Source organism: Poecilia reticulata, chromosome 3 (genome assembly GCF_904066995.2).
Source record: "Poecilia reticulata chromosome 3, P_reticulata-male-v2, whole genome shotgun sequence".
NCBI lineage: Eukaryota > Metazoa > Chordata > Actinopteri > Cyprinodontiformes > Poeciliidae > Poecilia > Poecilia reticulata.
The window spans coordinates 23,160,769-23,176,107 of record NC_088832.1 but is presented as its reverse complement, the minus strand read 5'-3'; the positions used below and the strand labels follow the sequence as shown (position 1 = coordinate 23,176,107).

The following is a 15,339-nucleotide window of genomic DNA, read 5'->3' as shown; positions in this document are numbered from 1 at the left end:
TCAATGAAATGAAGCCAAAGTTCACATAAGTGAGAGATTGTAATAAAGAAGGTCAACGAACCGTTTAAGTATGAAATGGGTTAAGTTTCCCTCATGTCTGCAGTACATTACACAAATATTGGTCTGGGTTTCGAAAAGCAAGCATTAACCTTTAACTAAGCATTAACCTGAATCCCATTAAACATTTATGTGAAGTGTGTGAGAACCAAAAAAAGCTACTCAGCTTACACTGAGTAAAGATGATAAGCCATTCAGGAAACTGGATTTTCAAAAATTATGACACCCTAACTATGCTGGTTTGGTTCATTAATCTGCTTTAAATATTTTAATGTCAGGACTTTAAGTGCATTACGACTTCCAGAGCGACACATTTAAGAATAACATGAGGAAAATGCTCCATCTTTACATCTTTACATCTTTCACCTCCTAATCTTTTCATCTTTTAATCTTCAGACGCCATTTCCAGTCCCTTCTCTTCCTCCGTTTCTCTCTGCTTATCTCTGCATTTTTAGTTGAGTTGCTGTTGAAAGTTATACGTGTAACAAATTCGAGCGTGAAGTCTCCCTGAAGTTGAAATGTCCTGATTTCTACGGTTGGGTGAGATGAAAGTGTTCGGCAGCTGCAGGTCTCAGTTGTGTGAGGGATGCGAACAGACGACTGTGGCGCTGAGTCTAAGTGGTAATGAGAGATGATCAATCAGCCATGTTCTCCAGCTGTTACTCTCAGTTCTACAATACACCAAAATATACGATATTATAATGCTTCCCAGGTCAGGTTGGATACGCAATGCTTTCTGACATTATTACCTTTTTATCTAAAATAAGCATCTTAGCTAATTTTTGAAATAATAGCTAAGTTTAGCATATCATGTTAGTCAGTATGATGGTGATAACTCACATGCTACTGCCAGCATCTTTGCTAAATTTATCTTATAATGTTTGTATGTGATTGGCGTAAGTTCATGTAAACATCATAGTGACATACTGGTAGCATTTAAGCTAACATCAGCATTTTAGCTACTTTTAATGTAAAAGTTAAGGCTCACATGCTGAATGGAGTAAGTCAATGTTAGTCAACATGCTAGTGATGGAAAGGAAAGTTTTTTTTTTATCACATTTTCACTAATTTAGCTTAGACAACAGTTTGCTTATTAAATGGACGAAGTCAATGTCAGACAACATCATAGCGATGGCCTACATACTTTCACTTAAGCTAACATTAACATTTTAACTAACTTTCATGTAAAAGTTAAGCTTTAAAAGCTGAATGGAGTAATTGAATGTTAGTCAACATGCTGGAAATGGGCTGTATGCTACTGAAAACGTTTTATCTGACCTTTTCATTTAAACATTTTTAGCTTTTACACACTAAATGGAATAAGTTAATGACTGTCAACATGCTTGTGATTCTCCACATTTAACTGACAATATTGTAGTTAGCCTTAGCATTGTGGCTAATTGTAGCTATGTATGCATACTAGCTGGAGTAAGTCAATGTTAGTCAACATCCTGGTCATAGCCCACATGCTAACCTTAGCATTTTAGCTCATTTTAGCTTATCCAGTGTTTGTATGGAGTACGTTACTGGAGGTCATCATGTTGGTGATAGCCCTCATGCTAATTATAGCATTTTAATGCAAAGTAGCCTTTCTAGCACATTTTAATATAAATGCTAAACTTAACTTTCTGAATCAACTAAGTAAATGTTAGTTGTCAACACCATAGTGAAAGCCACGTGCTATTGACATCACTATAACTAACATTAATATTATTATTTATTATTTTAGCCAATACACACCTGTGAGTTACTGATGGTCAACATTCTACAGAGCATTTTAGTTAACTATAGCCTTCTATTTAACCACACAGCTCATGTGGTTAGCAAATAAATTCAGTCACAGCTTGACTAATAAAAATTATTTTAGGGCATGTTTTCTCCATTATAGCAGGACTGAAACTAATAGTGATATGAGAAGTTTTGTGCACCAAAATCTCTCATGTTGATAGAAGAAAAATCTGTAACCAATGAGGAAACATTCAAATGAAAGCATGACACACATGGGGGAACTGTGGCGAAATAGTCAGGAAAGCAGCAGAGGAAAAAAAGAAACTAGCCTCATGATTCCCCTCATGCTGAAATTAGGTTTTCCAAATATCATGCTATCCAGCAACAATTGCACAATTGTGAGAGTCCTGGAGATCACAGGGTGGCTTTAATTCTGTCTACATCAGTCTCATCACAAACTAGAGGCACTCTCATGCTTAGAAAATAAATAATTATGACTTGCATCCAGCAAATAAAAATACCTGGACATGAAAATATTGAGAAATGTGGTGTAATATTGAGAGAATTGTATTCGTTTCTTGAAACAAACAACAAATATTCAAGAATGTGTAGCAATTCCCAGTTGAAATTTAACATCCTGGACATAAAAAAACATGTAAATGATATATAAATAATATAAATCATGATGGATGCCAGCTATTGAACAGCATCCTGCCAACACACCCTTTCAATTTGTGACACAATTCTTTGTTATTTAACTGTGTGGAGAAAAGAAAATTGTATAAAACCTCTTTAGGCTTCAACCGAAGCTACAACATTCATTTAAACTGAGCCTTACTTGGATAAAATCATGAAGGAAATATAGGTGGAAACAAATGTTTTCCTCAGCTTCACCTTCATCAGATTGCTCCAAAACCTGCAGCTAATCAAGATGGATTTTACATAATAAGATGATCACCAACATTTCAAAGTGCAAGGACAAAGAGGTTTAGAGAAATTACAATTGGGCTCAACCCAGACTGTTCCCTTCAACTGATGCTGAAAATTACATTATTTTTTTTTTAATCTAAGAAAGTAATAACCATTGTGTAAATAGCTCGACAGGTTTTTCCTCTTGCTCAGTTTTCTCTCGGTCTGCATTGAGGTGAGGTCGTAAGAGGAGGTGTGTCGTCCCACCTGGAGGCAGAGCGTCGATGGTGTGCGCCTTTTCATCGCTGTGATATTTTCCCCGGCTGGACGAGTAACTGGAGCCCCATTCATCCTGAAAGCAAACACAAAACAGACATTTCCACTTAGATATTTAGTTTTGCCTTCAAATGTCAGTTGCAACGCTCTCTTTTTAAACCGATGTGAATTTTGTCAAAAATGTGTTTATCCTTTGAATGTATTTTGTTTAGTCAAGTTGTTTTCTCCAGACATTTATTGGCGCTTTACGTTCTGGCACGCTGCTCTTGGCAGTTGGTGGTTACCATAGCAACCGGTAACTGACGGCTCCTCCCCCTTTTTTTTTGTTTCTGTTGTAACTGTGGTTTATATTAGAATCACATATTTAACATAACATAGTTAGGCTGCACAGTGGCGCAGTTGGTAGAGCTGTTGCCTTGCAGCAAGAAGGTTCTGGGTTCGATTCCCAGCCTGGGGTCTTTCTGCATGGAGTTTGCATGTTCTCCCTGTGCATGCGTGAGTTTTCTCCGGGTACTCCGGTTTCCTCTCACAGTCCAAAAACATGACTGTCAGGTTAATTGGCCTCTCCAAATTGCCCCTAGGTGTGAGTGTGTGTGTGCATGGTTGTGTGTCCTGTGTGTCTCTGTGTTGCCCTGCGACAGACTGGCGACCTGTCCAGGGTGTACCCTGCCTCTCGCCCGAAACGTTGGCTGGAGATGGGCACCAGCACCTCCCGACCCCACTGAGGGAAAAAGGGTGTAAGAAAATGGATGGATGGATGGATATTTAACATATATTTTAGACAAATGTAATCATGTGTTTACTCAGTGTTTCATGAGTAATTTTGCCATGTTTTGTATATATTTTTAACTTGTTAACATTAATAAGGTTGTCCATTTTAGCTATGTTTAATTTGACAAACTGCTGCTTACTGCTCATTGGGAGATGTTGCTCTGTAGTTTGTCATGAACTACAGAGCACTGAGATGAACAAAAGAGGGCTACACATAAATATGTGTTTATAGACTATAATTAAAAATAAATTATCCCATTCTGTCATCACTTCAGCTATCTACCCCTTAGACAGTAAATCTGTTAGATTTCACCTCATTTATGGTTTAATGCTGTCACGGAAACGCGTTAAAATCCTTAAAAATCCAGACATCATTATGTTTCAGATAATCCTTCACTGAATTATACAACAAGACACCTTTGCCTTTGTCTTTACCATCCACCATTACTGAGTCATCCATCTTTGCATGCACATTAAAACCCAGTGGATCGATAAGCAGAGCAATTAGTACCATTCATTCCCAGTTCAATCTTGATGCACTCAGTTTAATAAAACTGCTGTTCAACTCTTTTTTTTTAACCCAGTAGTTCATTTTCACCTTCACCCTCTTTCAAATGTCTTATTGATCCATTCTTTTACTTTTTACTGCTACAGGACGATTAAATGCCACCACTGCAGCACTCAGCAGGCATTTACTTCCACCTCTGAGAAATTATTTTCTTCTCTTTATTCAGTTTCATCATTTTTTAGGTCTTTCCAACACCAGCAAGGGAGAAAAAAAAGAGAAGCGCTTCATCATTTGGATTCTGTGTCAGAGTTATTTTATTTCCCATTCTGTGGAAAGAGCCAGAGCCCACTCTGTCCAAAACCGCCACATTTACAAAGTGTGGGAACACAATTCAAAACAACCATACATCAAAAAGTTTACACAAACATAATGACTCTGAGTGTTTAGAAAAGATGAGTCAGTCAGATGGTAAAGGCTCAGCGTGGGATGGAAATTAAAGCTGTTAGTGTTTGCCAGATTCAGCCATTTTGAAAGGGTAAAACAGGACAAACACTACAAAAGCTGCAGATAAGAAGTTAACTTTCTACAAAACTATCTTGCTTTAAAGCATTACAGCTGGTGCTTAACGTTCACAGCTATGAGTATTAAACCAGTGAAAAGTCTCCTAACGTAGTCGTGAGTGGTGACAATAGTGCAATAATAAGTTTTAACAAATTAAAATATCCTGTTCTCCACTATTGTAAGTATTATGGCTTACACCAGTGGTGTCCAAAGATTTTTGCCCTGGGCGTCAAAACCAGGAAGATTAAACTACTGGTAGGCCAAAAAATGTATTAAATTAAAAATGCTAAAAAAAAAAACTGCATTTAAAAAAAAATAATTATTAGTTTTGCTTGTTTTACCTGTTCAAAAATTCCTTTAGTCAATCTGAACTGGTTGAAGCTAAAAATACCACTGGAGGAGTTTTGGATAAAACATATTTACAGACAAAGACGGTTTTTGTCTTAAAAGTGAAATGTATATATGCTTTGTACAATTTTGGCTTAATTACTGTTCTGAATAAGTTGGGATTTTCCACCAAAAAACTTGTGTACTCCACCTAATGATTAATTGATTACTAAATTAGCTGACAATTATTTCAATAATTGATTAATCACAAATAGTTTCGGCCCTGCTCAAGTTTCCCTTTGTTCCTCCAAAAGCCGATCCGTCTCTTTAAATCCCTGGCAGCTTCCCAGCCCACAGCCCAGCCAAACTACACAGGAAACTCCACACTGAACCTCTGTTACAGAAACACCGATTCTCATTAAAACATCCTTCAAGATGCATGAACTCTTTGCATCAAAGTGCAAAGCTAACATTCGCTAGATGTCCAGGATAAATGGTGTACGACTTTATAGAAGATCTTTACCACCTCTAAGTTAGAAGAGAGAGAGGTAAAAACCTGCATGCATCACGTTTCCAGTTAAGAAGCATGAGTTACGAGCCTTTTCCCCATATATAGAAGGAAACGCCAAGCTGTGACTAACAACATTAACTCTGCTCTTGGTGATTGTCAGTATATGATGACTGCGTGAAAACAAGCCTGCAGCATTAACACCCGCGACCCTGCGAGTGATGCAGCTAAATGGCGTTCAGCCATTTCAAATTAATTATTTACTCCTCCTGCTGCGACGTACGGCCTGCCTTCAGTCAGACCTGCAATCCAGAAGCAAAACCGCTGCACATTAAAAACCTCAATCGACTCCCAGAGCGTCACGCTAGCATCAGTTTGACTGGGGAAGCGAAGCCTAATGGGATGAGGCGGCTCAGGAGTCGCAGCAGTTTGACTCCTGTAATCACTGGATTCTGTTAACGCAACGACACTAATAAAAAAAAAAAAACACATCCAGCTAGAGAAAAACGCTGCAATACAAAGCAGATCGTGCTTTTTTTGTGAGCGCAGTTTGCGGGGAACTGTAGCTCAACGCGGAGAACAGGACACAACACATGAGGGGATGAAGGGAAAAAAATGCAGTGCTTCACCAACATCTGGATGCAGTAAATAATGCTGATTGAATCCTGATTTAAAGGGGCAAAAACAAGGAGCAGATGCAAAAAAGTAATTTTTTATCACGGGCATCACATGAGCGGTCCAGCCCTCATCTGCCTCTGAAACAATAAGCCTGACTAACACGAAGCTCTAACAAAAAGACAAACAGTTAAACAGTAAAAGTTGTTTTATTTGGACTTACGGCACCCTGCTGTGTTTACTTTCCGTCAGAAGTGGGTCAGTAAGAGCTTAGATTCTCATCATTTTTGTCTCCTGGCGTTAAAAGCAGGAAAAAAACAAACAAACCTGACTGTCTCCAAATTTATGTTTTTGCTTATTTCTTAAAATAAATGTTTCCTCAGCTGTTGCTAATCTTAACAACCAATAATGGTCCCTAATGCCATTTCTAATATTTTATTAGTGCTTAAGTAATCAGAAAAAGATATGAGGTCCAAATGTTACGTTAACAGCCAGGGGAATTATGCAAATATTGGCTGCCGCTCTCTAAACCTCGACATTGATATTGCCACTGTAAATCTCAGTGGATTTTACTAGGACTTTATGGGATAGACTAACAAAAACCTGAAAATACAGCATTTGTACTTGTCTTCTAATAAATGAACCACAAAACTTACATGTTTTTTAGGAACACCTATTAGACAAAATACCTAATACATTAAATTTATTTTATGACCAAGTAAAAAAGAATTAAAATTTTTTTTTATATATTCTTTTAAGTGTTGGAACAAAGAAAACATAACATTTCTATTAAAAAAAGTGAATACACTTCCATTCAGAAAGAATAGATTGTAGCAATGTAAAGAATAAGAAGATATGTTATATTCTTACTGTGTTGTACCATTTGTGTCATTTGATGTGAATATCAAATTAGTATCAAAAACAGCTTTTCTGGTACTTTTATATGTAAAACCTCTGCTCAGTTTTATTATTTAATATTCCTTTTATAGAATATTCACTAAACTCTGATCCAGAACCCAGACGTAGGCAGAGGAAAGATTTTAGCCAAACAAACAAAAAACCGATCAACAATTATCAATGTCAAACGGTATGAAACACTTAACTTGTGATAAGTTTTTCAGCCGTATCGTCTTTGGGAGCAACGTCTTGAAATTAACATTAACATTCGGTGATGACAGCATGATGCTGTGGGGGATGCTTTTTTTTTTTCAGCTATTCAGAGCCGATGGAGTTTAAGACAGGACAAAGACGATCTGCTGAAATCTGAAAAAAATACCTCTCTGTGCTGCTTCTCTGCAGTCCTGGCTGAGGAATCGCTGCTGCTGTCCAGCTCACAATTAAGCTTGGTGTACTTTTAATCCTCATCTCTCTTTCCACCCCAACATCTAACAGTTACTGTTTGTCTTTTTCTACGTTTCTGCTCTCTGTTGTCTCGCTCCGCTATCTACGGTGGGTCTGCAATCTCACAGATGGTCACGGCCCATAAAGGCAAATAAAATAACCCTCTCACTTCATTTACACATTTGGACTGATTTAAACACACACACACGCACACACACACATTGAAAATAAGGCTTAGTATTTGTGCAAGGACAAATCCAAATCCATAAAACCCTATTTGTACTAGATTTTTGCTGCCAAAGCAAACATAAATAGAAGTACAATTTTAGAGCTTGGGTGAAAAAGCAAACTGGTAGATTAGAAAATACCTTTTATTTATGTATGTGTTAGTGAAGATTCAAATCAGTGTTTGCTCATCTTTACTTGTGCCTTAAACTGCAAAAATACAAAATGGTATCAAGTATTTTTTTGTCTAGTTTCTAGAGGAAATAACTAAATATACCCACAATAAGACAAAACTAACTTACAACTAACTATACAGCAAGATTTAGGAGCTTGTTTTAGGTAAATAATTATTTGATACTGATGAAAAAAATACTTGTCCAATTGGCAGATTATAATACCATTTTCCCATGTTATAAATGAAATAATCTGCCAACAGAATAAGTACTTTGTCATGAAAATTAAGGAAATATTGTTTTAAAACAAGTTCTTGTATCTTACTGAAAAGTTACTTGCAAGTTAGTTTTGTCTTTTTAAAGTGAACTGAGATATTTGCACTGGAAACTAGACCAAAAATATTTGGTAAGAGTTTGTGTTTTTGCAGTGCACACCAGTGTGCAAGTATAAAATCAGATCTCTCCCAGTATTTTTAAAGTGAGCCTTTATAAAAACTGAACTTTGACCCCAGTGTTAACGTCTGTGGCCAAGAACTCTGACCCTCATTTGAAATGTTTTGCACATTTTTGGCCTTTATTCTCTGTTTTCCTACCTCTTTTTTTCTCCAGTTGACACTGGTTTGTTTTTCTGCCTGTTTCTTTATTCCATCTCTGAGGTGTTTGTTCATCTCTGTGCTTTGGTGTTGGTTCGACGCAAAAAGAAGAAGAAAATTCATGTAGGCCAACGGAGAAAAATCAATTGTAGAGTTTTTCAAATTTAATGGGGTAGAGAACTGAAAGACATGAGAAGACAACCGATTTAATAAGAAATGTAATAGGAAATAATAATATTGAAGATGCACTCATAAGTCAGAAATCCCTCCCGTTTCAGGTCGACTGTAACCAAATTAAATGTCTAAGCCTTTTTGTTTGCCGAGTGAATGAACAGCACAACACACAGATCCAGGAATATTTTTTTACAACTACTTTTGCGCAGGTGAGGGTTGATACGCTCAACATCCCAGATAACTGTCTGCGGGTTTGTTTGTCGACTTGTCTTATCTGAGCTTCCAATAATCAGAATAATCCACTCTAATCTGATCACATCCGCTGATAGATTACAGCAGATACGAGTCAAGAGTTCACCAGCGACAGACAGCGCCTGCAGACAGAACAGAATAGTGGCTATGATACATTTTGCTGGACGGTAAATTGTCCCGATAATAACTGCGATAAACAATAGTGTTTTGAAACCATTTTCACATTACTGATGGCATATATGAACTTCAATTTAAAGCAAATACTACACACTGGAACTGGAAGGCATTTTAAATATCCACAATAAAACACAGCAACCAAAAACAACAAACAAAACAGAAATAAAACAACCAAAGCCAACAATAAAATGGATTGTGATGTCACCATGCTGCCATCAAAACTGCCCATCAAAAAATATATTTGATCCCAAAGGGAAATTAAATGTTATTGTAATTCATATCAATTCAAATTCTTCAGATAGTTATTAGACAGTGATGGTTGTTGGCAGGATACATCTCCCGTAGCAGTCTGTATCACAGCGGATTTGAAGGAGCCTCTGACTAAAGACTCAATTTCACCCAACTGACTAAACGTCTTCAGTTTAGTCAGACAAACTGTATATGGCTACTGAGCATTCCCATTCAACCAAAACAAATCGGATTAAATCAGATTACATCATGTGTGACAGGACAAGTTGTGCAAGTGATGGGATTTTTTCTGTAGATTAAATCCATCACAACAGCAGCAAAAGACAAACAGGCAGCAGATAAACTGTCAGGTTACGACGATGACCTTGTGGACACAGGTGTCCGCTAATGCTAGAAAATTACATTTGGACATGTTTGCAAATGTCTAAACGGAGAAAAAAAATGGGAATTGCACTTTTTTTTTTCATTTAAGAACCAAAATTGTTCTGGAATATTACCCACCAAAAAGATGAGAAATAAAGCAAAACAACCAAATTCATAAACGTATAACCCGTTTTTGAATTGTGAATAGAAAAATATGAGCGTATTTGAACAGATGTTGTAATTCATTCTTTCTCTATTAAATTTTTGCATAAAAACGTGGATTATTGTCTAAAAGGGGCTTTTTCTGTTTCCTTTAGTCCTTTAGTCAGTGAATTGTGAACCAAACCCAAGCTACTGAGAACCAGTTTTGCTTCACCTTTCTCTGTTCCTTTTTTCCCCCACATTTTTTCCTTCCACTAAACTTTCAGCATCCTGAACAGCCAGCTTCTTTAAGGAATGGCATTTTGGGGAAGCGGTCATTGCCCTACAGTGGTAGTGTAGGACATATCATCCCCATAATGTGAATTATTTTTAAATCTAACTTTTCTATAAGCTTTATGTAATATTCAGATTTCCTGAAAAAAAAATTGTTTTTGTTTTTATTAGCTGTAAAGCATAGCAATCAGACAAGCAGTCATAAATTCTTGAAATATAACTGAATAATGAATTTATATAATCTATTATAAAAGTTTTCCTTTTTGAACTGAATTAGTGGAATATATGAACTTTTTAATTATACTCTGATTAGTTGTACGGCTTCATGTAAAAATTCAAACAAACAAATTATTTTCTTCATCTGGAAAGAAAACTATTGTATAGCTGTTTAATGAAAGAGCCGTGTAACCAGGTCTGAAGCACTTCAAGGCAGTTCTGGAGCTTGAATTAGTCAAATAAATTGTTTTTAGCCACTGTACAAACATTAAAAGTAGTCCATGACAACCAGCAAATGGTTACGCTTTAAATACGCTTCATTAATACATCGGCATCATTACATTTGCTGCAATATGCTGCATGAAGATGCTAGTCCTGTTTATTGTGTCATATGTGTTAATAATAACTAAAGCCCACAGAGGGAAACGCCATCTGTTGAAGGCTTCCTCCTGGAGGCTCAGCGCTGGTTCTGATCCGGTTCTTTATCTCCTCCACTGAGGTTCAAGTCCTGACGACTTCCAGCATCTGTCCTGCTGAAGTCCCCATATGCAGACAGATATGATATCCAGCCTCAGGCCAACTTTGACTTCCCGGCGGAGTGAGAAGAGGAAAAATCTCACAGTCTCTCAAAGCGCAGTCACAAATCTGTGAATCAAACCACAGCTTTCCTGAGAAAAGGCTTCTTAAAGCAAGACGTGTATGTTTTGTTTTTCTCCTCGCCACTTGAACTGAAAGGAGGATGTGTTTAACCAGCCTGCCTGCTGGGGTAAACATCAAAAACGCAGCAGAAATGACTTTCCACCACAGCAGAAACAGCCATCAGCCGCCTCCGGTAGCAGCGTGGAAAACGGATCCTTTTAACAGCCATCAACCCCCCGTAACCCGGCCAATTCAAGACCAATCTACAGAAATCAAATGTTCTCTCCTGCTATTGCCCGAACGTAATCATTAAATTCAGATAATTCCTTACAGACACTTCCTACCAAAACAGACCTACTCTGCAAAATTCACATTTTGCCCAAACATTAAAAAACACACACATAAAAACATCAGCCATATTTTGGCAATGACTTAATGTTTTTTGGGAACTGGAGTTAAATTGGAAAACTATTGGTCCAAATGGTTGAATTATGTCCAACATGCCAGACCTGATTTTGAGTAATTATCCAATTTCACTAATATATTTTTAATTCTTTCCCCACTGATGTTCCAATTAGTTTAATCAAGTTTATCTGTGATGTACAAAATCTAAATAATAGACAAAGACAAAAAAACAAAGTCACATTCCATGGGCACTGTGCCGTTACCTAGCAACCTCAGCCTAGCCCAGCCCTGTTACCTAGCAACCCAAATGGAACTCCAGCACATTTGATCAGCTGGTTTTACCTCAGTACAACAGCTGCTGGAAAGGACAAATGCTTTGTTGTCGAATTACAATTCAGAAAAGATGATTGTATAATGTGCTGTATGTGTTGTGTGTTTGTGCATCTGTTTTCAGCCATTTCCACGTGAGAGTGTAAACGTTGAGTTGGAGGGTGTTGCCAGCAGCAGCTTATTTTGACTTAAAGTGAGAAGGCGCCCTAAAACAGCTCATTCTGGAAGGAGATCAAAACAGGCAAAATTGACCAGACAAAAATCTGGAATGATTTTGTGCACAAAATGTAGTAAACAGGTTTTTGATCTGTCCTAACATGTCCAAAGAAGCATAATTGGTCAAACAATGTAGACTAATGTTTACGTTCACAGAACTTTCTCAAAGAAATTAATATACTTAAAGTAATGTTTGCACAATAATGTTTCTACTGCAAATTGAAAGAGTCTGCTGAAATGCAAGCATTGAGTAAGACAACTACAACAAAGAAGATTTTTAAATATTTCCAGAGTCTGCAGCCCTTTCTTCTTCTCCCTCAGAAAAAGGCTTCTCCTAAACTTTTTATAACTCTGACTGAATAAATGATCAAATACTGGCGAATAGTTACGTTCTAGTAACTATTCTCCAACTTAACGATTACCACCAATCTGCCTTTCTTGGACAGCATGTTCTCTCCCATTACCCATTTTTATGAGTAGCTACGGAAAAAGTGCCTCTGTACTTTCATTGCACATGAAAAAAAGATGCCATGTGTTAACAGATGTCAAAACTCACGTTACTTAAAGAAAATAAAAGCAAAATAAAAAAAAAAACTGCAATTGTTTTTTTGTTTTTTTTGCTTTTTTTGATGGAACTGTTAATTGTAGCAAAGATCATTCTGTAGGAAAATAAAATCTGCTCCAGTTAAAGCCTGGAGTTTCCTAAACGTGTCAGTGTGAAAGCATGTTGCAGCAACAAACGCTGAAGATATTTTCAAGAGGTTTTACACATTTTTACGAGAGGTGCCAATAAGTCCGAAGGGCACTGACAACATAGATAAGAGGGAAAAATCACCAAACCTCTGACGTATCAAATGCTGATCCTGACCTTCAGTCTTTATGCTTTGTGTTTTCACATCTGATAGTCTGGAACACTCAGTTCCATCGGGACCAAAATTCAAAATTTGTTACATTTTCACACTGCATTGTGTCATCTAACCAAACTGACTGAAAAGCTTGTTCCCCTCCTCGCCTATGGGGGCGCTGCACCAAGAACCACTGAAGAAAACAACATGAAAATCTCTGAAGAAAACACGACACAAAATGTAAACAAAAATTGAGCGACGTCAGATTTGAAATGGAGGTTTTGTCGTTCACAAAACAGCACAAGCCATTTCTCCCTTCAGTACTAGAGTAGCGTGTTTGCTTTGGTTGCATTTACCCAGAATGCAATTAAGCTGAACTTGCACCTGAGTTCACCTTAATCGAACATAGACCTAGGTTTTTCGGCAGACCAGAGTTTGCTTTATTATTCTGCATCAGAGTTTGGTTTAGCATTCAAACCTCCACAAGCGAACTGGACTTTCTAGTGAACAAACTAGAGTTCTGCTTAAGTGGACTAAACTGGGCTGGTGTGAACGCATCCGTACTGTCCTACGAAACGCGAGCGCAGGAACAACAGAGTTAGAGCGGGATGCATTTTCAGCAAAATAACGCGACTGCTCTGTCTCTGTGAGTGAATCAGCTGCGAGCGTTCAGTGAGCCCTGGTTAATATCCATGCTCCAGGCTCCCCGCGGTGATCTGATCGCTTCCAGCTCTTGCTGAAATTTGCTTGAACAAGAAAAGAAAGAACCTGGGAACAAGTCATATTTTTTCCTCCTTTTTAATCACAGCTCTGTCTTCAGGCCCACAAACACGCAGAGAACACGCTATAAGAGCATCTTCTGGCAGCGGCTTAACTGGAGAGATGAAAGCGGAGAAAAGAAGCTTGTTGGAGGAAACAAGGCCTCGAAAACAGCCCTAAGTGGGGAGTCGTTGCGCAGTGGGACGGCGAGGTTATGTGGAGGGGCGGAGGAGGCAGATTAAGGCTGCTGGCGTTTGCCCTCATTTCGCTCCATACGGTTCTGAACCTGCAGCATCCAACTGTGACTTTTCCCCCTTTGGCAGAAAATTTAAAAGGGGAATAAAATGTCAACTTAACAGGGATCTATTATGCAAAATTCCCATTTTATACGCTTTTATACTTTCCTTTGTAAAAACATACTCGTGTTTTTTGGTGTCTGGAAAATGAGTCGTTTCAAAAACTTTACATTTGCCGTACATTGCGCCATTAGCTAGCAACCCGAGTCTGTCACCTAGCAACCCAAGCAGAGCTCCAGCATGTTTAGTCAGCTGGTTTTACTGTTGTATGTGCTGTATAATGGCTGCTGGAAAAGACAAGGGTTTTGTGCTCGACTTCCCCTCCAGAAACCACTTGCTGCATTCTTTTTGGTTGTGCAGGAGGCTTCATTTACGCTTTTCAAAGATGTACGGTTGTATAAATGTTTGCAGCCATTTTCATGTTTGAGTGTAAACGTTGAGTTTGGGGGACAAGAGACCTTATAACAGCTCATTCTGAAAGGAGCTTAAAACAGGCAGAACTGAGAGCAATAAAATCTTATTTAAGAATGATTTTTTTTGCAAAACGTAGTGAAAATGTTTCGTGTAGCTCATAGATCTATCCCAACCTGTTCAAGGAAAGCTAATAGATCACCTTTAAGATTACTGACGTTTTCCTCCCTACTCCCCGAGTCTTCTAACTTCATTTTCACACATCTCTTTTTCTCTCTCATCAATCTTTCCTCCCTTCGCTCTCCCATCGCGTGCTTTTCACGATTCAGCTTTCAGCAGGACGCTGCAGCATCCACTGCTACCTGATGAACAGCAAAATGCTATCAAAAACACATCAGCATCATAACCTCCTCGAGTGAGAGCGCAAGCGCCTCTTTGTGAAGCACACTGTGCCAGATTTGACTTTATATAACTGCTCCAAGTTAAAAATTGCTGCGGGGAAATACAATGTGAACTTATCCACCTTTCGTGAGCAAAATGAGGAGGAAAATGACACAACAGAGAAAGAGGAGGAAACACTCAAGTATTTCTCAAGTATTTCTAGGTTTGCCATGTAGGTGTAAGAAGAACATATTGAACGAGTCGACTGTGTGTTATTAGATAATTCATCTTTTGCGTTAAAGAGTCTTCACCTACAATCTCTACCAGTTTAAAATAATGTGCATGAAGAAAAAGGAAGGTTTTGCAATCTGATTGTAGATATCAGAGCAGGCGAAGGAGTGATGATGTACAACTACAGTTAAGCCCTGAATTTAGAGTTTAAGTGACATTTTTGCAGATTTTTGTTTGTTTCTTATAAGAAAAGAAGCAGCCATCTCTCAAAGGAAAATAAGTTTGGAAAAAAATCAGTTTATTGAGATTTTATTCAAAAAGGTTGGTGGAAAAATCATCCACACCAATGGGAAATTCTTTACTGACAT

General features: G+C 37.9%; 1 protein-coding gene across 1 annotated transcript in view; it reads right to left on the bottom strand.

Moving 5' to 3' along the window:
- The window catches only part of galnt2 (UDP-N-acetyl-alpha-D-galactosamine:polypeptide N-acetylgalactosaminyltransferase 2), a 66,571-nt gene that overhangs the window by 27,435 nt on the left and 23,797 nt on the right, over positions 1–15,339 (bottom strand). The window contains exon 2 of the mRNA XM_008405798.3: positions 2,962–3,046. Coding sequence (XP_008404020.1) covers positions 2,962–3,046 — 85 coding nt within the window. The remainder of the gene's footprint in view (positions 1–2,961; positions 3,047–15,339) is intronic.